At 44.4% G+C, this 25,662-nt stretch overlaps 2 protein-coding genes across 7 annotated transcripts in view; one reads left to right on the top strand and one right to left on the bottom strand.

The window, feature by feature from the left end:
• The window catches only part of ANKFY1 (ankyrin repeat and FYVE domain containing 1), a 24,635-nt gene extending 10,643 nt beyond the window's left edge, over positions 1 to 13,992 (bottom strand). Inside the window, exons 1-12 of the mRNA XM_032967478.2 lie at positions 13,886 to 13,992; positions 11,088 to 11,283; positions 10,233 to 10,351; positions 9,488 to 9,626; positions 6,762 to 6,885; positions 6,461 to 6,610; positions 5,876 to 6,041; positions 5,206 to 5,401; positions 3,022 to 3,090; positions 2,373 to 2,572; positions 1,040 to 1,137; positions 186 to 489 (exon numbers count right to left, since the gene is read on the bottom strand). Coding sequence (XP_032823369.2) covers positions 186 to 489; positions 1,040 to 1,137; positions 2,373 to 2,572; positions 3,022 to 3,090; positions 5,206 to 5,401; positions 5,876 to 6,041; positions 6,461 to 6,610; positions 6,762 to 6,885; positions 9,488 to 9,626; positions 10,233 to 10,351; positions 11,088 to 11,283; positions 13,886 to 13,907 — 1,783 coding nt within the window. The 5' untranslated portion in view covers positions 13,908 to 13,992. The remainder of the gene's footprint in view (positions 1 to 185; positions 490 to 1,039; positions 1,138 to 2,372; positions 2,573 to 3,021; positions 3,091 to 5,205; positions 5,402 to 5,875; positions 6,042 to 6,460; positions 6,611 to 6,761; positions 6,886 to 9,487; positions 9,627 to 10,232; positions 10,352 to 11,087; positions 11,284 to 13,885) is intronic.
• LOC116950077 (NFATC2-interacting protein) lies at positions 13,895 to 25,662 on the top strand. 6 transcript variants are annotated; one of them, XM_032967507.2, is made up of 8 exons: positions 13,895 to 13,989; positions 15,335 to 15,433; positions 16,494 to 16,666; positions 16,939 to 17,037; positions 17,219 to 17,375; positions 20,789 to 20,933; positions 21,202 to 21,323; positions 24,330 to 25,661. In XM_032967507.2, the coding sequence occupies exons 1-8, from the start codon at positions 13,972 to 13,974 to the stop codon at positions 24,489 to 24,491; spliced, it is 975 nt and encodes a 324-aa protein (XP_032823398.1). In that variant the 5' UTR covers positions 13,895 to 13,971; the 3' UTR covers positions 24,492 to 25,661. The 6 variants fall into 6 exon arrangements, with proteins under 6 accessions (XP_032823398.1, XP_032823396.1, XP_032823397.1 ...); XM_032967505.2 differs by having other exon boundaries at positions 15,335 to 15,457; XM_032967506.2 differs by lacking the exon at positions 13,895 to 13,989 and adding an exon at positions 14,078 to 14,382.

Here is a 25,662-nt window from a genome sequence, read left to right as displayed (position 1 = left end):
ATTGTTACGGATATGTGATACGAACATCATCAATGGCTTGCATCTATCATTTATGAAATAGAAAAATCGTGCAGGTGCTGCCACTCTAATGTTTTTGTATAAAATGACACTAAATGGCTGCACAACCACAGGGTCACTGCTCTAACGTGTCAAACAATCTCTTCCTGCACGGCACTGTGGCGTACCTTTTTGCTCCAGGAAGACTGCCACCACCTCTGGGTGGTTGTGGTAAATCGCGAGGTGAAGCGGCGTCTGCGCGTGCATCTCGTCATCTGACCCCGGACCCTTAACCGCGGCAGCATCGCTCAAAGTCTCCCCTTCTGCTTGCCCGCACTCCCTGTCCATCACCGGCACCAGGCTTGGTGTCTGACTCTGACTCGGTGCATATGCGGGCCCGGTTTGAGCGTTGGGGTTGGCGCCGCGGTGCAGCAGTTCGGCTGTGAGCTGCGCCAGGCCGAAGTGGCATGCCGTGTGGAGCGGCGTTTCCCCCTGTGAGACGATGCAAAACACATTTTACATTTGTAATTTTCGATTATGTACAGGTGGAGGAACACATTTTACATTTGTAATTTTCGATTATGTACAGGTGGAGGATTTGTTTACAAGTAGGTAATATTTCTTACCCACTGTGATTCAATGAACTGTCACGATTAGAGGTCACGATTCCAATCAAGTATTTGTTTCTTACGTTCTGTCCCGTTTGTAATGTTGGTTTGTTCTTTCTTATGAATTCCACTAAGCGAAAGGTGAAATTAGAAAATGATTTGCAGATAACCTAACATTTATCATGAGCGTAGTAATCTACTAATCGACCAATTATAAAAGGTCTGTAGATTTACCCCTGATTGGTGTGAAAACCACTGCACTGGAATCATGCTGCCATAGCACTAACCACGTCGCTAACGCAAACTCTATCCCACACTGTTCACATGCATGGAAATGGCATGCCCATTAACAAGACGACAACCCCAGTCCATAAAAACCTATTCCTATTCGCTGCAGCAGTTAGACTGCATGAGAGCATGGCGCATGTCCTCACCCTGGAGTTGGTGTGGTTGATGGAGGCTCCATGAGCCACCAGGAAAAGCGTGGCTGACTCGCTGCCTGCTGCTGCTGCCCGCTGCAGCAGGCTATTACCTGCACAACAGGGAGGAAGTGCAGGTACACGAATCTGTGCTTTAGATCTCACGCAAAGATGCATTTTTGTAAGCCCTTTGTAGCATCCAGTGATGACTGATTGGTGTATTCTCCAAACACTACTGCGTAGTCTTTGGGTCTTGCGGTAAAGTCACGTAGATAGAAAAATGATTTGAAAAAATCACGACGTTTCGATCGCAACACAAGCAATCGTCTTCAGGTGAAAAAATACAGCAGGCGAACTGCTGAGGCAGGATAAATATAGCGAGATAACTACTGCAGTAAGAGGTTATATAGGTTTGAGATGGGTACAACCCAAGGGTAAGTGGGCAGGGCTAGAGATGGAATTTACAAGTAATATACCTCGGCCATTGTATTGCTAGAGATTAGAGATTAGCATGTCAATGTGAGATGGCTCCCGCAGCAGCGGCTGTGTTAATGAGACACATTCAGCCTATTAAACAACGAGAGCCACCACCACATCGAGGAAAAGGGAAGCAGCGGCTATGTTAGTGAGACATTTAGCCTGTTAATGTAAAGACATTTAACAAGGTAATGTAACTCAGAGTCGGAGATAACTGTTAACATCGGCAGGTAGGATGGAAGCATCACAGCCAGTTATGACTTTACCTGGTTAATAACATCCTTCCAATGATTGCTCAGTTTGTATCCATCTTCTTGGTTGAAATTGTGTCTGTGTTTATATATCTCTATGGCTTCATGAACAAATCTTTGTTGATAGCCAGTGGGTTTGCATAGTACCTTTGTCTTGGAGAAACCAATTTCACGTGTGCCCACAGCGTTAAAACAATGATCACCTACGGCAGAGGTATTACTCCTACCGTTTTTCAGATCCGCCTTGTGTTCACGAACGCATGTCGCTTCGTTTCTCCAATGTTACTGTCGCAGGCACAACTTAGTTTGTAGACACCGGGGTATTGCATGTCAGGGATCACATCCTTCACAGATGGGATCAGATCACGAATTTTATTAGCGTAGGTTTTTGCGGTGGTGATGCATAGATCTCCTTAACGTTTTTTTGAGTTGTGAAGCGTGTCAATCGGCAACCCGTACAATGTTTTGCTCCATGTTCAGGAACTTGCTATCATGCCGAACACCATGCGGCACAACCCAAAAACACATCGGAGAGATGTGCTTTGGATAACCACCATTACCAACCTAAGTTAAACTCCCAGTATTAAAACAAGTCTTTCTCTTTGATCCCTGTCGCGCACCGGTTTTGATGTCAGACGCATCGGCGTTGCTGCCCCTAGCAATGAGCCGAGCAGCCAAGCACTGGGACGAGAAGGCATCGCCGTTGAGGGCGTGCTGCCCGGCCTGCCCCTCCGGCCAGCCTGGCTCCTCGGCCACGGGGCATCGCAGCGCCAGCCACAGTGCCGTGTCCCCGTCACGGTTACGCAGCTCCAGGTCGATCCTGGGCACAAATGACGGGTGGACAACTGGAGGCACCAATAACAACGGCAACAGCTGCGACAAGCGCAAGGCAAGGTCAAGGCTTCCAATGGAAGGATGCACTGAACTGCAATTATTTACAACTGTGATTTCAAAATCATTTGTTTCTCATTAAATAAACTTCAAACTTGTGTTGAACAGCCACGGATAGACAGCTTGAATGTGTATGGACAACAGCTGTTTTATTGGGTTGCATCTCCTTTAAGTTCATTGGTGCAGTTATGGGGAATATTGGTAATTAGGCTCAAACCATAAACTTATTATACCAATAACCGATTTAATCAAAGGAAGCTACCTGGATTGGAACCTAGGTTTTCAACGGTCAGCTTAGCACTCTGGCGTCTTGAGATACCCGGCCACCTCGGTCTAAACTACTTTAAAAAAAAATGGAAATTCAAACATACGGCTTACTGCTTGCACTGCAGCAGGAGGCTGAAGACAGCTTCATTCTCAGCCACGATCGCTCTGTGTAGAGGCGTCCTGTTACCCGGGGAGAGGAGAGACAAATCAAACAAGCTCTTTAATCAACACCTGCACAAGTACAAACCCTTGTGGCAGTCCAACATCGTAACTCGATATCGGTGTTTGGACAAGCTCAGGGGCACCATACTCTCCTCTGAATGAAACTCCCAGTCCAGGTCATGTTCTGGAGTTCACACACGCGACTGGAGCCGACAGCACTACGCTTCTTCCACATTTACAATTATGACTTTGTTATGTTATTCCTGAATACAAAAAAAATACTCAGTGAATTTATAATATGAATGAGTGGAACAGCAGTTCAAGGTAGTGATTTGATTCAGGAACTAATTGTTATTTGAAGAGTGGTGAAGTACCTCTTAGAGGCTGAAGGGGTGAAGTTAACCAATAATACATTGGTTTAAGATTCAGTATGGATTGATGTGTGACTACACCCCTAATAGTATCAATGAGATGCTGCTATGACTGGTGATGAGTTAATGTTTCATGATACAGTGCATGCATCGCCTTTCATGGTGTGTTTTTTTGTTAGGCTCTTCCCATCTCTCATCCTGGACAAAATCAATGACACATCGGCAAAATCGATGCGAATGGTAGACTGGTCGAGTATCATCAACAACCCCCATAGGGGCCCAGGCACAGCATTGAAGATTACACTCCTTCCACATCACCCGTGAGGCGCCACATCCGTTAGGGCAGGGAACCTATGGTGTGCGACTTCATTTCATATGCCCCGGGGCCACATGAGGCATACTACTTGAAAAAAAACCCGCAAACGATATTTATCCATCTTAGCTGCACTGACTGGGTACTGGAGCAGAATGTTTTGGTCTGCCAGCAGTGCAGTGCTAATTGCAGCGTGCTCAGTGACATGTCTTACATGCAGTTTTGTGCAAAAAGCATATGCATACAACCGTCGCGTGATCAAAGTTTACCATCAACAAGATATGTGGCCCACCAAAAGTATCTGAACGTCCTATTCGGCGGCCCTCAGTAAGGAAACATTTCCCCCACCCTTGCATTACAGCTTCGCCACAAGCAATAGCTTGAATATCTCAGCGCTGCCACTTACCATTAACGCACGATAATGGCCACTGCGTTCATTCATATTTCAAGGCACAGTACGGGTGATTAAAACGATGCCGCCCTTAACAGGATGCGCCAAAGTTGCAACGCAACAGTGTCCGAATCATAAATGGGAGGTCACAAGTGTAAATCCTGGTCATAGATCAAATTCAACCTACATCCCTCAGGGACCATTAAGCCTAGGATGCAAACCTGAAATGCTATACACTGTTCCGGAGGTTCGGTCTGGAAAACCCATACAAGCAATCACGTGCGCCTGCTTACAACAGATCACTCATAGATTCCTTTAAGTAATTCGATTTTAAATGTGTTGCACAAGGTCAAGCAAGAGCCTACGATATATAAACCCAAGGCATCATTGCAGGGTCTCTTGCAAACAGGATTGCATCCTAGGGTTAAAATATGCACTGCTTTGTGAGAAATCAAGTGGTTGTGGTTGTAACACACTGGCCCCAAGCACAGGAATGTGGAATCTCCATCACTGGCTCAGGACAAGTCCTGCTCATTGCATGTGTGAGCTCAGAGACACTTCAAACTCTTAGACAAGGCAATGTCCTCATTCAATCAAGGGCTGCTGGTTAGGTATGTAACAACACATCGATTTAGACTAACATTCATTTTTATACTCAAATTTCAAGCATATAATTGTGAGTGTAAAATAATTTTACATTTAAACAAAATATTAATGTTTATGCAAATGTTAAATTTAGGCCAATGGAACAAGTGTACAAATGAGACAAAAAGAGAGATATGAGGCCAATGAGACGATTACAAAGAGACAAAAAAATGAAAAATGTGCATCGAATTGTGCCCCTGATTTGTGCCAATTCATTGAATCGCTCCGCAGGGTGAAGGACAAGAGGGCAGAAGGATGTTGCCGTTAAGAGAGTGCTGTCCAATCTGCCCCTTCGGCCAGCCTGCCTCCTTGGCCTCAGGCCACCGCAGTGCCAGCCACAGCACCATATCTCCATCAGCAGGTCCAGGTCGATCCTGAGCACGAATGATGTGAGGACGATGGGGAGTACGGACCGGCCAGAGGAATCCTGGGTGTTGGGGTTGGCGCCGGCCTCTAGGAGAGCGTTAGCGATGAGCACGGTGCCGGGGCCGCTAGCTTCGTGAGCAGAGCGCGAGGACACCAGGTGCAAAGGCGTCTCCTGGCCCAGCACTGTCGCCGCGTTGGCAAACGCCCCGTGCCGGATCAGGAACGCTGCCGAGAACTCGTCGCCTGCCGTGTCATGGTCGTTTAACGTCACAAAGGAAAACAAATCGCGCCGACAATAAGGCTTGTATGCAGGTCAGCAGTGACTGCACGTAAAAAAATAAAACGCAACACTTTATTTAGTTTCGCACATCATTTAGGCTATATTCCAGCTCTAAAAAGCTGAAAATATCGGGTTGATTTTCACGCAGCAAACATTACTCTCATGTGGTTGGGAAGGTTGGAGAGTGATAGCCCTGACTGTGCAGAACTTGAAAGGATCTCAATGGTAGCTCTGTGGTATCTATTTCTGTGGGCCATACTGCAAACGAAGCGTTGCACGGCTCTAAAAGATCCCAAGTAGATTCTTCCTCTCACGACGTACCGCCGCCGATAGCAGAACCAGCATAACATTTTAAACACGTAACCCCAATGGGACAAGATTAAGCACGTTGCATGGCACATGGTGGGGGCATGCCCACCATCGCACCCAGTGCATACCGCGTGTGATGGCACGGTGCAGCAGTGTGCAGCCCTCGCTGTTGGGTCGCTCCACGTCGGCGCGGTGTGTCACGAGCGTCGTGGCAATGCTCTCCAGCCGCCGCTCCAGCGCCAACTCCAGCGGTAGCTTGCCCGCCAGGTCAGCCTCATCCAGCTTGTCCGGGAGCTTCACGCAACACGCAGGCACATGGGTGTGGAAGTGTAGGAATAAAACGCCTGTTTATAAGCGACCATAAATATGTACCTACTTAGTTTCTTAAGGCAAGTACGGTTAGTCAGCACCTATGAAGACTTGAACGGTGCACGAGGACGAGGGGGTGGCGAGTTCAGCACCACACCTGTCTGCCTTTGTCTACATAGTAGTGATGTTTACACACCATACTGGTATTCAATTAAGGCATAGTAAATTAAAATATGCAGCACTGAAACTGATATCTGCAGATTTATAGCACATCGTTATCCACTTCGCCATGTTCCCCTGCCCTTGTATACACGCACACACAACACTCAGACTCTACGTATCCAGAGAGTGTTGATCTCATCCTGATGATAATGATGACGGTAACAAACAAAGATGGGCAGCACCTGTGAGTCGTACTCGATGAGGTAGAGAAACACGACGTCCTCACGCTCGGCCTTGATGGCCTGGTGCAGCGGGAAGTCAGTCTTCGACTTGAACATCTTGTAGAGGAGTGGGGCTGTTATGCTGCTGAAATCCTCTGCTCGCAGGTCATCCTGTGCCCACACACACACCATGTGTCAGCCACGGCTCAATGCCGATCAGTTATTTGACAACCAATTGGATCACCGTGTCATTTTATTGTTCCACAATTAAAATAAAATGCAATCCAAATAAAACTGGTTGTGGACTATCACAACACCATACCCAGTGGCTGGCAATGATCTCCGCGCAGTAGTTAAGCAGGGAAGTGGCACCCAGCTCCTCGGCCGTCTGGTAGTAGCGGATGCAGTTCCTCACCGTCACCGAGGACATGATGGCTTTCTCAGACCTGCCAGGTAGAGAGAGCGGCCAGCTTATAGGTTCCTACCCCAACACCGCCCCCCGGCTCTTATATTCCAAAACTAGCTGACCCTTGTCTAAATAACACATTTCTTATGGATAAGTTATTTCTTTAAACAAAAGGAAAGAACAGCAATGGGCTCTTCTTTACCTCCTGCTATAGCAAATCTGTACAATGGAAAACTTTTAAGCAAGAGCACTTGCTTCAAGTACATTAAAACCATATTTTTGGTTTAGATATGTAGATGACACTTTGGTTGTCTGGCCACATGGTAAAGATACACTTAATTAATTTCTAAATTATCTCAATTCACAAAACCCGGCCATCCAGTTCACCATGGAAATGGAGGTAAGAGGGCAGGGCTAGAGATGGTCTGCCTGAGGCTGTGGAAGTGGCCATCTCTAGCCCCGCCCTCTTACCCTGAGGCTGCACCCATCTCAGGCCTATATAAGACCTTGTTTCAGTAGCTTTCTCTCTCTCACCTGAAGACGGTCGCTTGTGTTGCGATCGAAACAACCTGATCTATTAATTTTCAAACTACGTGACTTTACCGAAAGAACCAAAGAGTATACACTCCTTCTTTGGTTCTTTCGGTAAAGTCACGTAGAATGAGAATAAAATAATAAATTGATAAAATAACACAATAATATTCTCACGACGTTTCGGCCACAACACAAGCGGCCTTCATCAGGTGAAGGGACGAGACTGTCTGGTAGGACAACGCTGTCCTACCAGACAGTCTCGTCCCTTCACCTGATGAAGGCCGCTTGTGTTGTGGCCTACCAGACAGTCTCGTCCCTTCACCTGATGAAGGCCGCTTGTGTTGTGGCCGAAACGTCGTGAGAATATTATTGTGTTATTTTATTTTATCAATTTATTATTTTATTCTCATTCTACGTGACTTTACCGAAAGAACCAAAGAAGATTAATCATTGCAGTCACGAAAGCTTTAAATCGAAAAGTATACACTCCCTTTCCTAGATATTTTGCTCGTACGTGGCCTAAATGGTAAAATAATACACAGCGTCTACCGAAAGGGAACGCACAATGATGCCTATCTGAATGCAGATTCACATCATCACCCCACACAGAAATCCTCTCTCATCAAGATGCTCATACATCGGGCTAAAACAGTGTCAGATGGTGAAAGTCTGAGGAGAGAGATTAAACATGTTAAAGAAGCGCTACGATTCAATGGCTACAACAATGCTCAAATTAACAGAGCATTGAATGCCAAACCAAGATCGAACAGCAATACTGTTGAAAGCGATCAGGTTATTAAAACAATAAAAATACCAAATATCACGGGAGTAACTGACAAATTAGCTCGAGTTTTGCAAAAGCAAACATCAAAGTAAGATTTGGCATGGTACACAAGATTCAATAACTAGTATCTTGTACTAAAGATGAATCGCCTAAGTTATCAACAGAAGGTGTGTATCAGATTCACTGCTTATGTGGCAGATGCTATATTGGACAGACGGGACGTAACATCAGCGTAAGATAAAAAAAAAACACCAAATAAATATAAAATACTCTCAAACACAACTGTCGGCAGTTGCAGAACATGATTGCCAACAAGGGCACTCAATTGATGTTGTGTAAAACTAATTATGACTGGCCAAGGATATTTCAAGAATCCATTGAAATTTAGAGAAATAAAAATTATTTTAACCGCTCTGACAGCTACAAGCTTAATGCGGCCTGGAAGCGTATCATTAAGTAATACATCTTACAATAACAATTCCTTATAGAGGAAACACATACTAATTCACTGATTACTAATCTATTAGATAATTACAATCACCCCCCTCCTCCGCCTCTAATCTCTACAGCAGATTTAGTTCCATGATGACGTCGTCCTGCACTATTTAAGAGACCTGAAGCAGGTGGATTACTTAACTAATCTGGCAAATCGCCCGATGATGCTGGATGTAATTACCACCGAAAAGTTGTACTCAAATTGTAAATGTTGTGGATTTACTCTCCAACACACCGATGAGCTGAAGTAGTAACTAATTGGCATTTGTTTATGTGACAAATCCCTTACTAATTGGCTGTGTCGGGTGGTGGAGGGTTACGACACATTTATACTTACGCGATCTAACCCCAAAAACCTTTATTACGAATATTGATCACGAAAGCCTTAGTGTTTAACTGAACAATAGGCCTATAAACCAAATCACGCAGAATCTTGTGAGATCTCTGAAGCCAAGCAGGATTTAGTCTGTATCATGCTTAGATAGGAGACCACGAAGCATAAGACATATGTTATAGACTGGTGCGGAGCTACATCATGGGCAGCAGAAGAGAGTGCAGTAAAATCAATTGTTGCGTTCCTCGCCTTCACTAACCAGCACTCAATAGGGTGAAGTACGTTTAAATTACCGACTTGCAGGATTTCGTGAGAAGGCCCTCACCCATCAGTCAATTTAAACAATGGTTCTTCGTTTACAGGTACAACTAGAGTGGAAAATGCTATGGACTACAGCAAAAGCCCGCGAGAGCCTCGAGAGCCATCATGCAATCTGTAAACACCGTCAGCACCCGTTTAGCGGGAACGCGCATGGCAGTGCTCGTGCCGACTCACCGCTCTCGCAATGGCGTCAGCTTGTATTGACTGCCTAGCTTCATGAGCTCGGTGAGGAAGGCCTCTCCCTTGCCAGCTGTATCCACGTCCTCCGTGTACACCCACCGCAGCATTGCCACTGCAACCTCCTCGTCGATGCCTGCCACCGGAGTGTCCACAGCAGCAGCATCAGCAGCAACATGCAGATAAAAAAATCTGAAGCAGAATTCTGTATTTGGGCTCCACATATAAGTAGTTTTAGTCCAGCAGTATGTTGGCTTTCCAGACCAATATTATCAAGCAGCATTTGTAAAAAAAAAACCTCTAGACCGGTTGTAACCTTCTGGATCTCATCAACAGTCAGTTGTTATCTTGGGACAGCATCCCCATCAAAACCTTGTTGCTTACAGCAGGGTAGGGAACACATGGCTTGTGACTTAATTTCAAGCAGCCCGTGGCTAAATGAGGCCGACCAATTCGAAACAGTCGGAAAATAATATGTATCCCTCACTGCAAGCACCTTAGCTGCACTAATCTGGTACGACAGGGGAATAATTTAAACCTGACAACAATGCTGTTTCCCATTTCATCAGACCCAGTCACTTCTGCCACTGTAAGAGGTCTCTTGCAGTGACAGGAGTGACTGGGGTGTGTGTTACCATATGGCCCGCCAAAGGAATTTGAAAGTCCCCACCCCGGCTGACAGATTTGTTAATGCGGGATTCGGAAGCACAAGGGTGAAATGCGATTGGGGATCGTATCCTACCCGACAGGTCGAGCGTGTCGGAGGAGGCCATGCTGCTCATGCTCCACAGGTCGCTGCGTGCTGCGAAGACGAACTTGTGTCCTGGCATTGCCTGCTCTTTGAGCTTCACCTGCAGGTCACTGGAAACAGTGAGGGTGAGATGTACACACTGACACCAAGCACTCTAAGCTGCTACAAAGTAAATAGACAGGTAAGGCAGTTGTTTAAACACCAAAATAAGATATTATTGAATCCATCCACCAATGGCGCTTTCTGATAAAGTCAAAACCAGCCTTGCTTAAATCCTACCTGGATACAGTAAATTGTCCGTGAGTCAATGATTGGAAGTTTATTGTCAAACAGGCTTGAGAAATTATACAACCACGTACACTAGTCCTGGGTCTTACTCGTCAGGACACTGAAGTGTGTCCCGCAAGCATAGTTTAACTTTTACATTCTTGTTGAGTATATTGTCTATACCAGGGGTCGGCAAACCAATTTGATTAAAAAAACGATATTTCAAGAGCCGCAATGCATGTGAATGAGACAGTGGGACCTTAATAAACAATGTCATGAAGCAGTCCTTAAAGAGCCGCATGCAGCTCTGGAGCCACAGTTTGCCGAGTCCTGGTCTATAGTGTATTTCTGAACGTAGCATTTGGTCTGCAATTACTTCCTTCCCAAAGCATTATCTGAAACACACATTCGTTCTGGCAGCTCGAGATCTACTGCATGGGAGGCAGGGTATAAATAATGGATAACGGTCGGCGCTCTGCAGGAGATGGAGAGGGGGACTCTTGACCACGGCTGATGATTAACAGGAGTGCTGTGATGATTTTTTCGATGATGATGATGACGACAACAACACACGCTCACCTGTAGAGCTCGCTGCGGTAGAGGTCTGCGACGAACGCGAGCAGCCGTGAGATGAAGTCGTCGGCGCGTTCGTCCTGGCCCGACGCGGCCGCCAGGTGAGCGCACCTGCGTTCCGTTTCCGTTAGCTTCTGCTGTAGTTTCACGTACTCCTGCCGCAGAAGCGCCAGGTGCTTCTGCAGCTTGGCCACATCTTCCCCTGCCACCAACAGCGGCAACAGAGGCAGCAGCATTAGCACTGTGGCTTGGCAACGTAGCAGATCCGAGACCAAGACCAATGAATGCCCAGCTATTTAAACGGACCATTATAAAGTTGTGTCAAGTGGGCAAGAATGCACAAGGGAAGCCAGAAATAAGAGCCTGTGGCAGAGAACAGAGACTCTGCGTCAAGACTAACACAGGAGCTTTTGTAACAAAAAAAGCCAGGAAGATATGCAGCAAGAAAAGTTTTCTGCGCCACTCCTGTTTCCTTATCCCAAACACAAACGTGTGGTTTCCACCCTGCAAATGCGAGGAGGATCATAACTTCCTTATTCAAAGAATATACTGTTTAGGCCATTCTTCATACTTATAGAGTCTGGTCCTACGACTCAGGAACAAGTGACAACACTATTTAACAAAAAACTAATTTTGTCCCTGGGTAGTAAGTGTTATTTCCTAATTGCTTATGCCTCAAAAGTACAGAAAATGGATATTATTCCCCACAAGCTTTGCTTTTGTAACCAGGACACAAAAGCAAAGTTAATAATCCACTCCATTAATAACACTGTGTAACACATTTTTTGTTTGTTCCTGGGTAGTAAGTGTTATTTCCTAATTGCTTATGTCTCAAAAGTACAGAAAATGGCTATTATTCCCCACAAACTTAGCTTTTGTGACCAGGACAGTGATATTTTGAAATGTACCTATTTTCAATGAGAAAACGTGGTGTGCATTTGTGTCATTCCTTCACGTAAAGTCCCGGTCACAAAAGCAAAGTTTGTGATGAAGAATAATAGCCATTTTCTATACTTTTTAGGCATAAGCAATAAAAAATAACACTTACTACCCAGGGACAGAAATCGTGTTTACATAGTGCAATCAACAGTTAGCGAAAACTTGAGGAGTCTAGCGCTGCAGTTGAGGAAAAGGGCAGTCTAGAGCCGTGCATTAGAAGAGTCTGGGGCAGGTGATTTATCAGTTGGATCTCGAGTTGTGATTGAGGAACCGGACAGTCGAAACCTGTGAATGGGAAGAGTCTACAGTTGCTATTGCACAGCTGTACCATCTGTTAAACGACTGGACATCTGTAAAAACAAGAGCTCATCTCGGATTCCTCCAGTACAAATACATATTCTGATAAAATATTCGCACTGAGAGTGGAATTGTGACTGATGAACATGTGATAACCTCGAGTTGTGTGTAACGGGTGGGTGTGTAGGAAAGTCTATTGCAACGAGGATCATACTTGTCAACCCGTTATGAATGCCAACCTAATTACAGACCAATTCAGACCTTATTGGTCTCAACGTTCATCCTACAAAGTCCCATCACAAAGGAGAAACACACACACAACGAAACGGCTATACGCCGTATGGACTTAAAAACTAAATTTCCCTGTACAAGAATACGGCTTAAAGCGTATGGGTTGACACGGTATGGAGGACTACATGGGGCAGTCTGGCGCTGTAGTGGCGAGAGTTTGGATCTGTTTGGGGAAGCGGGGCGAGGAGGAAGTTCTCTCTCTCGCCGCGAGTTTAAAATCGCTCAACTATAAGGGGATCAACAACAACAAGCGCCATTCGCCACTCAGTGTCGGTGACGTCACAACGGCGCTCGTGCCAGGCTAGGTGAACGTTTAAGGCCACGTGAAGTGTCGAGCCGCCCGCTGGCAGGAGGAGGTTACGGGACAGACCCAGATGCCATGGGTCGACTGAGAGTGAAATGGTTGAGTGAGATGACTGAGTAAGCTGACTGAGTGAGCTGATTGACTGAGATGACCGAGTGAGTTGATTGACTGAGATGACTGAGTGAGTTGACTGAGTGAGGTGACTGACTGAGATGACCGACTGAGATGACTGACTGAGATGACCGAGTGAGGTGACCGAGTGAGATGACCGAGTGAGGTGACCGAGTGAGATGACTGAGATGACCGAGTGAAGTGACTGACTGAGATGACCGAGTGAGGTGACCGAGGTGACTGACTGAGGTGACTGACTGAGGTGACCGAGTGAGATGATTGACTGAGATGACCGAGTGTGGTGACCGAGTGAGGTGACTGACTGAGATGACCGAGTGAGGTGTCCGAGTGAGATGACCGAGTGAGGTGACTGAGATGACTGACTGAGATGACCGAGTGAGGTGACTGGCCGATGCACTACCACCTGTGCCCCCCCCCCCCCGACTGTGCCAACTATAACGGGATCGCACCCCCTCTCTCACTCACGCATTGTAAACCCCAGCGCGGATAGGCGAGCACGCCCCTTGGGCCGCATCCTATTGGCCGCGCGACGCCTCAACCCCACCCGCGCGCGCGCTCGCAGCCAATCGGGAGGCGCGCGGAGCAACAGCTGCGCGCGCCCGCGCTACTGAATCTAAACGGCGCGCCCCCGGAAGACGGCGGCGCCGGACTTGTCGGCCTTTACCGAGTAAACCCCCCCCACTCCCCCCCCGAGGCGGCATCCGCTAGAGACGGCGCCCGGATTAACCCTGCTAAAGCAGCCTGCGGGTTCCGCCACGATGGACGACTCGCGGAGTTGCACCAAAGAACAATCTCCCTCCCCTGCGTTCCCTCCCCGCTCGCAATCGGCGAACCCGCTCACCGTCCGCCGCAGCCGCCGCCATGTTGGAGGCCTCGCGAAGTCTCGCGAGAGTCACGAGGTCGCGCGAGACTTGGCCAGGGTAAAAGATGGCCGCGGCGGAAGCGGTGAGTCTTTGAGCGAGTTTGCCGCCAAAACTCGAGAGCGGCGCGGGATTCCCGCGCACTTTTTCGCGGTCAAACCGCGGATTTGTTCATCTTGGCGCGGTTGTTTTTCGTTCATAATTCAGACAGAGTACGCAGGCACTCATAGTTTCCTCACGGATTGTCAGCGCCCACGCTGCTGGCTGCTGCTGCGGCGTCGTCGTCGATAATAGAGATTACAACGGAGATTAAAAAAAAACACGTTGAGAACGCACGTGACTAAACTAACGCGTTCGCGTCCCTTGTAATTAAGATTGATTATAACACGAGCGATAGTTACATTAGGTTATCAACGTCTGTTGGCGTTGGTGTCGAAATATGAAGCGACGACAGCGATTCATGCGCCAAACAAAACATGTAACTTCTGTTCGTATACAACACATGCGCAGTCACAAACATGTTTGCGTCATTGTACAAACGTTTTCGTCTTTAAGTGTTGTACTGAAATCCTATTTTGCATAATTGGACGGTTTAATACATTGTTTCTTACACATTATTTTATTGTCTATTAGGCTATGTGCATTCAGCCAGTCGTGAAAATTCCACGTGGGAGCAACTTTCTGCTCCAAATATATAAATGTTATGAAGCCTCGTACTGTACTGACACAACTTAACGAAGCAGTTTTTTTTTCCATCGCATAGCGACTAATTTCGTAACAGTGATGGTTAATGTTTGTCTTTTTTTCCCCCTCGGAAAGTGCCGCTAAGTCTCTACGTTCACGAGACGCCTGCATTGATCCTTATGGCGATATCAGATAATAGTACCAGATAATAATAAATTGGCCGAGGCAATTAAATATTTTATTTCTGAGACACTTGCTACTCCGCGATGTCGAAACGCCAAGTATTCACGTTAAACAAACCATTAAGGAAAAATTCAAATTTCAATAGTTGCATCGTGTACAGCTCGTCGAGATGAGTCGATTTGCCGCATCGCCGACCATCATCAGACTAAAAATAACTGCATCACGGACGTTATGCGAGAGCCGGGCTACTAAGGAACCCCCAGGGGTACGTACCTCCATAAGGTTCATATGTCCAGTTTAAATACTAAACGGGTATTTAGGTTTCATGCGGGTGGAAACCAAGAAGGCTTGGAGAAATATCTACGCAAAGTCTCTACTTGCCAATGTCCTGCTCACCCCGAAGCGCCGACCCACCCACCCCACCCCCAAGTGGGTGAATCATTCCCACAAATCTATCGGAGCGTTGCGCCGCATGAATGAGAGCCCCCCATGCGTGTTACAAAGCGGAGAGAACTCGTTTGTGGACTGACCGTACCCCTGTTCTCTAACCCGACCCCCCACAGAAGGACGAGGAGGCAGGTTGCCCGAGCCCCCCACTGCCATCAGGGCGGACGCTGAGACGCCAGCGGCGGCCCGCGGTGGGTGCAGGTCAAGGGCCATCGGTGGGTGCAGGTCAAGGGCCATCGGTGAGCGTGCACCCATGAGTGCCACGCAAAATCACAACCGCGCTTGCTTTAATGCGTAGGCTTTCGCGACCAATATCGTCCATAATACAGGTCTTTTTTTGTTGCGTTAGATGGCGTAAATGTATTAATGTGTCGTTAAACCCCGCCGCCACCACCCGACACAGCAAATTAGTAAGGGTTGTCACGTAAACAGAACATGCCGATTCGTTACTAGTACAGCACACCGGTGTGTTGGAGAGCCAAGCCACGATATTTACAATCAGAGTGCTCTGATCTGATATTACCTGTCTGAGCCACCCAGCCACTTCTCATACTGTTAATAATATATGCCATGTACCAGGTGCACTGTACACCATGTAAAACCAAAGCAATGTACAGACTAAGGTCATCTCATTCCCTTAGGAATTAACACTGCCTGAAGTTCTTACAGAAACATACACAACAGAAAAATATTTCAGGGAGTTCTCTTTCGAACAAAGAGTATGCAATCTGCGCAGTCACCGTGACCTTTACGTCTTATTACAAGTTATTGTATTATAATCCAACAGACTGACAAAACATAGAGTAGCCAAGGAAGATTTCTACATGGGCCACTGACACTAAAGAAGCAGTACGTGACTTTACCGAAAGAACCAAGAATAAGCAGTGCATCGTTTAACATCAGTCAATGTTAAGCAAAGCATTGGGTTTGAGTGATCTCTTCCTCTGCTGCGCTGTCCAGTGTGCGTTTTGTCCAAAGAGCATGTTAATCTGTGACGCACCTTTGTTTTCTCAACGAAGGTAAAATGTGACCTTCATCTCTTTGGGATCAGCGGTGGCCAAATGGAGTCTCCCGAGCTGCATACGGCTCTTTAATCCAACACATGCGGCTCGATCGAAAGGGCATAACGGAGAGTATACTATCACGGTAGCAAATAATAAATGAATGTCTCCTGTGATGTGCTGTGCTGAAAACTGTCTATATATATATACTTATATATACACTTGGCTCATTCCGGAACTCATGGGTACTTTTTGACTCTTGGAATGTTAACAGGTTGGCCACCCCTGCTTTGGAGACATTGACGATGAGAAGCAAAGAGATTATCTGGATTTGGAAGTAAATGACACCGAGTCATGCCCAACAGTGAAGAAAATGAAGTGTGTGCCCAAGCCAAATACTAATTTCATCTGTATTTCTGACTCAGATGAGGACCTCAGTCAAGAAGAGTGAGTATAGGAGAATGTGTCCAACTTTAATGTTAAAACTTAAGTATTTTTTTTACATTTCTGTCAACTTTGTGGTGCTGGAGAAGCCATCAGTGCCAACATTTTCAGGCATACATGTGCAGCTGGAGCACTAACAAGACAGTGAACAATGGAATAGAGAATTTACTTGAAGATACATTTTTAAAACCTTTTTACCTCACATTTGTGTCGCTCAAATTTGTGAATTAACGCTTTTCTTTGGTTTTCTCTTATTTGTGTCTCCTTGTTGGTAGAGACTCGTGGAAGAATAATTCTCCAGCCCCACCATCTCCACCAGCACCTCGGCCTCGCCTCCAACAGAGACCCAGGAGAAGCCTTGACTCCAAAATTTTGTGAGCATTCCCCTTTGTGTGGTCAAACTAATCTCTCAATGCACTCGCATATTTGTGCCCTTCAGGTTTCAGGCTGCATTACTATGCAGATATTTCTGGTAATAATGGCGTGTGGATGCAGGAAATGTGAACACCCTGCTGCGTTGTCACTTATGAGGCCACTGCGATTCTGCTACCACAGGGAAGTGGATCGTTTGCTGAGTGCTTGCCGGAGTGAGGTGGACACAAGTGGGCTGGATGACTCACTGTCACTGGTTCCTCCACCTGACGCTCCTAAGGAGGAGGTCACTGCTAAGGTCCGCTGCCAAAGCAAAGTTCACCGGATCAAGCTTTTACATGTATGTATTGACCTCTGATCCATCTCACGTTTCCAAAATGGTAAATTAATGCTTTGCCTTACCAGCAGTGAAGTATGTCTCGGAGTGTCTTTATTTTAACTTTGATTCCAGTTATGTGTTTTTGTCTGATATTTTTGGTTGTGAAAACTCGGGAGTGAAACTTTGGATATCATGCCTATACAGCATAACTGTGAAACCTATACAGAAATATTGTTTTCCTATTGAAGGCTCTTTATTTACAAGTGTTTACTCAATTGATTTAACTTTGTATTTCTCTACTCTTTGGTTCTTTCTGTAAAGTCACGGTATAAAATAAAATAAATCACGCCGTTTCGGGCGCAACACAAGCATCCATCATCAGGTGGGAAAGCATGGTCTGCTGCTGAGGCAGACTGTTTTAAAAGGTTTGAAATGGGTGTAGCCCAAGGGTCATAAAGAAGTGGGCGGGGCTAGTGATGTTAATGCGAGAAATTAGCATGTAACTGTAAGATGGGAGAGCGGCCTCCTCGACGAGGGCACAGAAGTGGCTATGTTAATGTGAGAGATTAGCATGTTAATGTGAAAACGAAGAGTGGTACAATCCAAAGGGCATGTGAGCATGAGAGTGCAATCCAAAGGCATGAGAGTGCAATGCAAAGGACATGTGAGCATGAGAGATCTAAGAGAGAGGCATAGAGAGAGAGACAGAGAGTCTGAAATAACAGCTGACATAGGCAGGTAGGACTTTACCTGGTTAATAACGTCCTTCCAATGATTGATCATTTTGTACCCATCCTCGGTTGAAGTTGTGTTTGTGTTTATATATCTGGGTGGCTTCATGAACATATCTCTGAAGGTAGCTGTTAGGCTTGCAGAGTACCTCCGTCTTGGAAAAATCTATTTCATGTGAGCCCACAGCGTTAAAACAATGATCAGCAATGGAAGAGGTATTGGTCCTACCGTGTTTCAGATCTGCCTTGTGTTCACAAATGCGATCCGAGACATGTCGTTTCGTTTCCCCAATGTAACTGCTGCCGCAACCACAACTCAGTTTGTAGACACCAGGGTATTGCATGTCAGGAATCACATCCTTTACAGATGGGATTAAATCACGAATTTTGTGTACTGTGTTGAAACGAACCTGGATCTTGTGTTTGTTTAAGATTTTGGAAATCTTTTTGGCAACCCCTCCTATGCAAAGTAAAGTGATGGTTTTGGTTAGATCCTCAGAAGGTTGTCTCCGCATGACTGGGGAGACAGCTTTGTGGATTGTACGGTCCCAGTATCCGTTCATCCTGAGGGCTTTGTGTACGTGCTCCAACTCACTGGCTAGGTGGTGCTGGTCGGAGATGCAACGGGGGCCCTATGGTGTAGTTTTTTGATGAGGGAATTCTTCTGGGCTGGATGGTGATGGGAGTCAGGCTTTTTAGATAGGCATCCATGTGGGTGGCTTTCCTGTATACCGAATGTCCCAACGAGCCATCAGGTCTCTTCTCGATCAAAACATCCAGGAATGGTAGCTTGCCATCCTTTTCCACTTCCATGGTGAATTTGGTAGACGGGTGTATGGAATTGATGTGGTTGAGAAATTGGTTCACTGCTGGCAGGCCATGTGGCCAGATGACGAATGTGTCATCCACGTATCTCTTCCACAAGGAAGGACGTAGGGTGGATGTCTGGATGGCATCTGTCTCAAATTTATCCATGAAAACATTTGCTACCACTGGCGATAAGGGAGAACCCATTGGGGTACCCTCATTTTGTTTGTAGAATGTACCATTCCAGGTGAAGTATGTGTTGGTAAGGCAATGCCTTACCAAAGTTGGTACATCAGCATTCAGTCCTTGTTGGATCAAGTCTTCAATTATTGCAATGTTGTCAAGTACAGGTACATTGGTGAACATAGAGACTACATCGAAACTGACAAGCAAATCATCTGGAGACAGTGAGATGTCCTTGATTAGAGAAACCAAGTGAGCTGAGTTAAGTACAGCTGAGGTGGACTTGCCCGTGAAAGGAAGCAGGGTCTCAGAAAGAAATCGGGCCAGTTGAGTTAATGGTGGAGACGATAGGATGGTGCGGGGTACCTACTTTGTATTTCTCATTTCACAGAAGCAAACGATTCCCTTATAAATCTAAATATATGTCTACTTATTCTTTGGGTATTTCGGTAAAGTCACCTAGATGGTTCAAAGAAAATAACAAAAACTATGACGTTTCGATCCCAACACAAGCGATGGTCATCAGGAGGAAAGAGGGATGACTCACTGACGATCGCTTGTGTTGTGATCGAAACGTCGTTTTTTGCTACTTTCTTTAAACCATCTACGTGACTTTACCAAAAGACCCAAAGAATATTAATTCCTGCAGTCACGGAAGCTTTAAGTCAAGATTTATATGTTTACTTTTTCAGTTTTCAGTCTCATTTATTAGGATTTACCCTGTGAGCCATTCGGCTCTTGATTTGGTTGCAACCGCAACAAACAATAAAATTACAAGATACACCTAAAATTAATTGTACACAAATCTAAACATCACATACATAAACAATAAAATCCATGCTGCATGCAAAAAGTGCAAAAAATTCCATTTCGATGTTTGATCCCAATAACAATCATAATACAATACAGATCAAAATTTTAAGTATAAATCTATACTAAATTAAAAAAATCGGGCCAAACCAAGCCGCTCTAAAACTTACTACAACAATGCTATATAAACAACGTAACAGTTTTCCCAACAAATGTGATTAAAAGTTTACAATAGCGACACACACAACACACATCACTAAACCTAGCATCCTTCGCTAGCTGCATAAGTCAATCCATAACAGCCGGATTAACAATAGCAGTAGCAGCGCACTATAATAAAAATACATAATAATTTCATACATTGGTCATCTATAGCTATATTTATTTCAGGCCACAGGATAGCAGTGGCAGCGATGGTTGTACGACTCCTCTAGAGCATTTTTTAGTGATTGTCTTGTTGGTAATGATCCAAGCTGGAGTTTATTTGCGATAGCATTCCAGACCCTGGGGGCATCTATAGCAAAAGCCCTTTCTCCAGTATTTGTACGGCAATTAGGAATGCGAAGCTGGTAAATGAGCGAAAATCTTAGCTCATATTTGTTTTCCGAAACAATGAGGAGATCCAGCAGGTAATCTGCGGATTTTTTTGTAAGTACATCGTAAATAAATAATATCTGATGCATAAGACGTCGATAATTAAGAGATGTTAAGTTTGACCCCCAATGTAGAAATCGCAGTGGTGGGTCCTATATGGGCAGTTCAATGCAAATCTTAAGGCCGAGTGATATATTGAGTCAAGCTTCTTCAGAACAGTACTGGGTGCTGATTTATAAACTTGTAAATTATTTGCCAGGCATGACTCGATTAATGATCCTGTTTTGTGGTGCATTGCTGTGGCCTCAGGATGAGTGCTTCCATTCCGTCGTAAGCCACATAGCTATCACCTGCGAGGTGGAGCCTGCGAGGGTGAGCCTCTTCCTACAAGAAAAGGAGATCTCTCCCACTGACACCCCCTTGTCAGTCCAGCTGTCCATCACCGACATTATCGGTGAGTCACACTGGCACGTACTGCATGCACCTGTTGCTTTCCACTCGCTCTACACATTAGCGGACTGTGGTTTTCACAATCATGAATATTTTTTAATCGCCATGTCTTCGGGTTTCTTCTCTACATATGAGTGACACTTGAAACTTGGTAACATTATACATGAATTCGCATGAGCCACGGCAGAGAACATTGAAGCCCATTTGATCTTGACCACTGAGGCGTTATTTTGTACACTGAATAATATATGATGTTTCCACCTTTATTACAGAATGCATCATCACAAAATCAGCCCTGGCTCGAGAAGGACCCACACATAAGCCTGCTAATGCCATCGCTCTGAAAGTGCAGAGCAAAGAGAAAAACTCAATCCAGATTATAACCATCGGCAAGGTATGAAGTCCTTTGTTCGACACAAACTAGCACTAAATTGAATTTTGTCTCAAAGTTAAATGTTTATCATTGCATAGTCTGATTTCTTTGAAACATTCCTTGAAGTTTATAAAAAAATAATATATTATTGTGCCCCCTCCATGTTATATTAAGTTTATAAAGCAAATGCTGTCTAATTTACACCACAATTTCATTGTGCACTCGAGTTGTCTAAACTTTACATTTATATGCCTCATAGCACGATGCTGATAGCACAGTTGGGATACAATTTAAAATGACAGCTGCTTAGGACAGCTACTTAGGACTGCTTGGGACATTTCTCCCACTCAATGCTTAAGATGCATTGCTCAAATTTGACAGGCTCATTATGAATACTGAAGATATGTAAACTACACGTGATAATGTCAATACCAATTTACTTTTAACAGTAATAGTTTAATGCAGAGGATGTCTACCGTGGTGGACATGGGGAGATAAGTAATACTGTACTTGGTGTTTGCTTGTTAATGGAAGTCTGCAGCATGCTATGAAACTGAGTGCACGTGAGCTGTTAAGGGGACCCTTAAAAGCACTGAGCGCAGTTTTATTATCCAGATGCATACGCACAACCGGATGTCGGTGCATGTGTGCTCTTTATTTATGCATGGGCGCAACTACATATTTGCAGCTGTGGATATATCTTTTGTTAATTATTTGTAGGTAAACTTGCACATTTCTTCAGCAAAAAAAATCATCACTTTTCTATAGCACGGTTTTATCTTTAATTTGACATCAAGGTGGGGCTTGTGGTTGCAGCAGAGATAGGAATACAGAGAAATATAAATGTGGAATATAGTAGTCTCCCCCTATGGAAGAAGCTAAAAAAACAAAGAAATAGCAATTAGCCCCTAAACTACAGTTTATATTTAGAAAACAAAATATAGTGTGCTTTTTAATGATTTCAAACTTAGCTTGAAAGCATGAATACATTAGCTCTGTCTGTAACATGTCACAATAATTATTATAAAGATCATCCAATATAAATGCAATGTTACTATAAGGTTGTGTTGCTATTCGGGACTTAACCGAGAGGAAACCAGCAAAATGTATCAATCTTTTTTTAAACTCATTTTTGTCTGTCTGTCTGTCTGTGTATGTACACACCTTTGTGACGCTTTTAACTGACAAACTGTGGGGTTTACGTATCAAAAAAGTACCCAGATAGCAGGCAATAAGCCCCGGGACAAAAAAGCGCTATTCGTTTTTACCATCCGTCAAGTTTAAAGGAGTTAAATTAACAATTTATTCCTTTTATACGCTGAGGGCAGCGCCAAAGCATGCATCTGCACATGCGTGAGAACGCTGACTCGGTGGGGACAGGGAAAAATTCTCATTCACGTTCGAAACGCAAAAAAACAAAACACTAAGGTAAATTCTTCAAAGTGTGATGTCCTCCCCCCCCCCACCCCAATGTGTGCAGTTACTACTATAGAGTCGGTATGTACGACTATAGAGTCGGTAGATACTACTGTAGAGTTAGTAGATACTGCTATAGATTCAATAGATACTATTATAGAGTTAGTCGATACCACTACAGTCAGTAGGTACTACCATAGTATATACTGCTATCAAGTCGATAGATACTACTGCAGTCAGTAGAAACTACTGTAGTCACTAGATACTATAGAATCAGTAGTTACGACTATAGTTGGTAGATACTACTATAGAGTTAGTAGCTACTACTATAGTCAGTAGTGTATACTACTGTAAAGTTAGTAGATACTGCTATAGAGTCGATAGATACTATTATAGAATCGATAGATCCTATTATAGTTGGTAGATACTACTGCAGAGTCACTAGATACTACTATAGAGTCAGTAGTTACGACTATAGAGTCGGTATATACTATTGTAGAGTCGGGAAATGCTACTGCAGTCGGCAGATGCTACTGTAGAGTAAGTAGATACTGCTATAGAGTCAGCAGATACTACTATAGAGTTAGTAGTTACTACTATCGTCAGAAGATACTACAATAGAGTAAATAGATACTACTATAGATTCAGTAGATACTACTGTAGAGTCAGTAGTTACTACTATAGTCGGTAGATACTACTATGAGTCGTATATAATACTACAGTCAGTAGATACCACTATAGTCACTATATACTGCTGCAGTCAGTAGATATGACTATAGAGTGAGCAAGATACTGCTGTAGAGTCTGCAGATACTACTATAGTCAGCAGATACTACTGTAGAGTCAGTATTTACTACTATAGAGTTGATTGATACTACTATAGAGTCGGCAGATACTATTATAGTCAGTAGATACTACTACAGTCAGTAGATACCACTACGGTCAGTACATACTACTATAGAGTCAGCAGATACTACTGTAGCGCCATATTCTACTGTAGCGCCAGATACTACTATAGAGCCACTAGATACTACTCAATATATTTTATGTAGGGTGTGTAGGTATATATGACTATGGGGGGGTAAAATATTTTTTGAGGGGGGGGGGGTCGACAATTTTCGGAAACCTTTTAGATCAACTATTTACCCCCCACTTTCTAATTATTTTTGATTCGGGACTTCTATAAGCCGCTTATATTTTGTTGACGGGCAAATGGACAAACGGAATGCCGGGCTTTCACAATAGCTTAGTATTTGTACATGTTATGTTTTTAAGAGAAGACAAGTTTTGTAATATATTTTTTCCCCGGGCAACGCCGGATACTTCCTGCTAGTAGTTTATAAAATTGTGGCTATAAATACCAGTGCAAATAGGATTATCCTTGGTGACCAAGGCGATGTAATTTCGTGCGACATTTCTTCACATCACACTGCGGATGATGCTTGACATTTCCATCTTGTGCGGCTTAATATCTAACTTCATTTTTGGTAATTAAACACCAGATTAAGTTGGGAAACAGTACATAATGTGCGAGTATGCATTATTTTCTCCCCTTGTATAAAAGCTGAAGATAAATTCCATGGTGGTGACATCCTTATCCCTTAAATCCAGACGGAGCCCCTGAGCGTGTTGATGGAGAAGTACACAGCGTTGGTGGGGTCAGGCAAGCAACGCTTGGTGTTTGTGCTTGACGGAGCGGACCTTGACGGCACCAGCACGCCCCACGAACTCGACCTGGAGGATGGCGACCTCATCGATGTGCGGGTCATGTGATGGAAAATGATTGGTAATATACGCCATTACGTAGACTTCAAACTGTCGCTGCTGAATTGTGTGCCCAACCAAGGCAAGGTTGGATTTTAATTCTGAAGTTTTGCCATCGACCCCACGAGTATCAGTGTTGTGCTGGAGAACGAATGTTTACCAGTCATAATCAGCCTCTTTCATTACTATTTTTGGTTCTTCAAGAATATGAATCCCTGCAGTCACAAAAGCTTTAAATCGAAATTTATTTCAATACTGTTTGTTGTTAAATTTAACCACATTAATCAGAACCACATACCATAAACAGCCAAAATATAACTAAAACTACAATTTAAGCTCAACCACAAATCAAAATATAATTGCAACCACATTGTTACTATAACCATAAGCACAACAACCTGATAACCATCACAATCCAATCACAACCACCATATATAGTAATAGGTTTTACCCTTTTAACTGGCACAAAAAAAACCTGACACCTTTATTCAAGGCATCATGTCTGCAATAACCACAACACAAGCAGTCAAAATGCAAACAAAAAGACAACTCTGATAATAATATGCACTGTCCTTGAATTTGATTGGTCCACACCCGAGACGGCTTTCTTTAGAGCCTAGTCTCCACTGGCGTTGGACCAGAAGACGCCAAAAGGCGTACAACTCAAAAACAGCACACTGTCAGAGTATTGAGGGCCCGGGGTGAGCTGTTTTTGAGTTGTACGCCTTTTGGCGTCTTCTGGTCCAACACCAGTGGAGACTAGGCTCTAAAGAAAGCCGTCTCGGGTGTGGACCAATCAAATTAAAGGACAGTGCATATTATTATCAGAGTTGTCTTTTTGTTTGCATTTTGACTGCTTGTGTTGTGGTTATTGCAGACATGATGCCTTGAATAAAGGTGTCAGTTTTTTTGTGCCAGTTAAAAGGGTACAACCTATTACTATATCTTGTTACTGGCAAAGGAGGTCTCATAATGTAAACCACCATATAACCACAACCATAACTACATTACAACTATTACCACACTAGATTTGAAGTTTTCGTGACTGCAAGGATTCATACTCTTTGTTTTTTTCGGTAAAGTCATGTAGGTAAAATAAAATAAAACAACTAAATTAAATCACAACGTTTCGGAGGCAACACAAGCTTCCGTCTTCAGGTGAAACAGTCACAGAAGAATC

This window comes from Petromyzon marinus, chromosome 38 (assembly GCF_048934315.1).
Source record: "Petromyzon marinus isolate PM22_M1 ecotype Great Lakes invasive population chromosome 38, UKy_Petmar_22M1.pri1.0, whole genome shotgun sequence".
Taxonomy (NCBI): domain Eukaryota; kingdom Metazoa; phylum Chordata; class Hyperoartia; order Petromyzontiformes; family Petromyzontidae; genus Petromyzon; species Petromyzon marinus.
Note: the sequence above shows the minus strand (reverse complement) of the source record. Positions and strands in the feature narration are given on the sequence as shown.

What these genes read in the sequence shown, in the direction of transcription:
- LOC116950077 (XM_032967500.2), top strand. Translation starts at nt 14,941, where the DNA reads ATGAGTCGATTTGCCGCATCGCCGACCATCATCAGACTAAAAATAACT. An exon ending in AGCCTTGACTCCAAAATTTT is followed by an intron (nt 17,038 to 17,218) that starts GTGAGCATTCCC and finishes CTGCTACCACAG; the next exon opens with GGAAGTGGATCGTTTGCTGA. An exon ending in AGATTATAACCATCGGCAAG is followed by an intron (nt 21,324 to 24,329) that starts GTATGAAGTCCT and finishes CCTTAAATCCAG; the next exon opens with ACGGAGCCCCTGAGCGTGTT.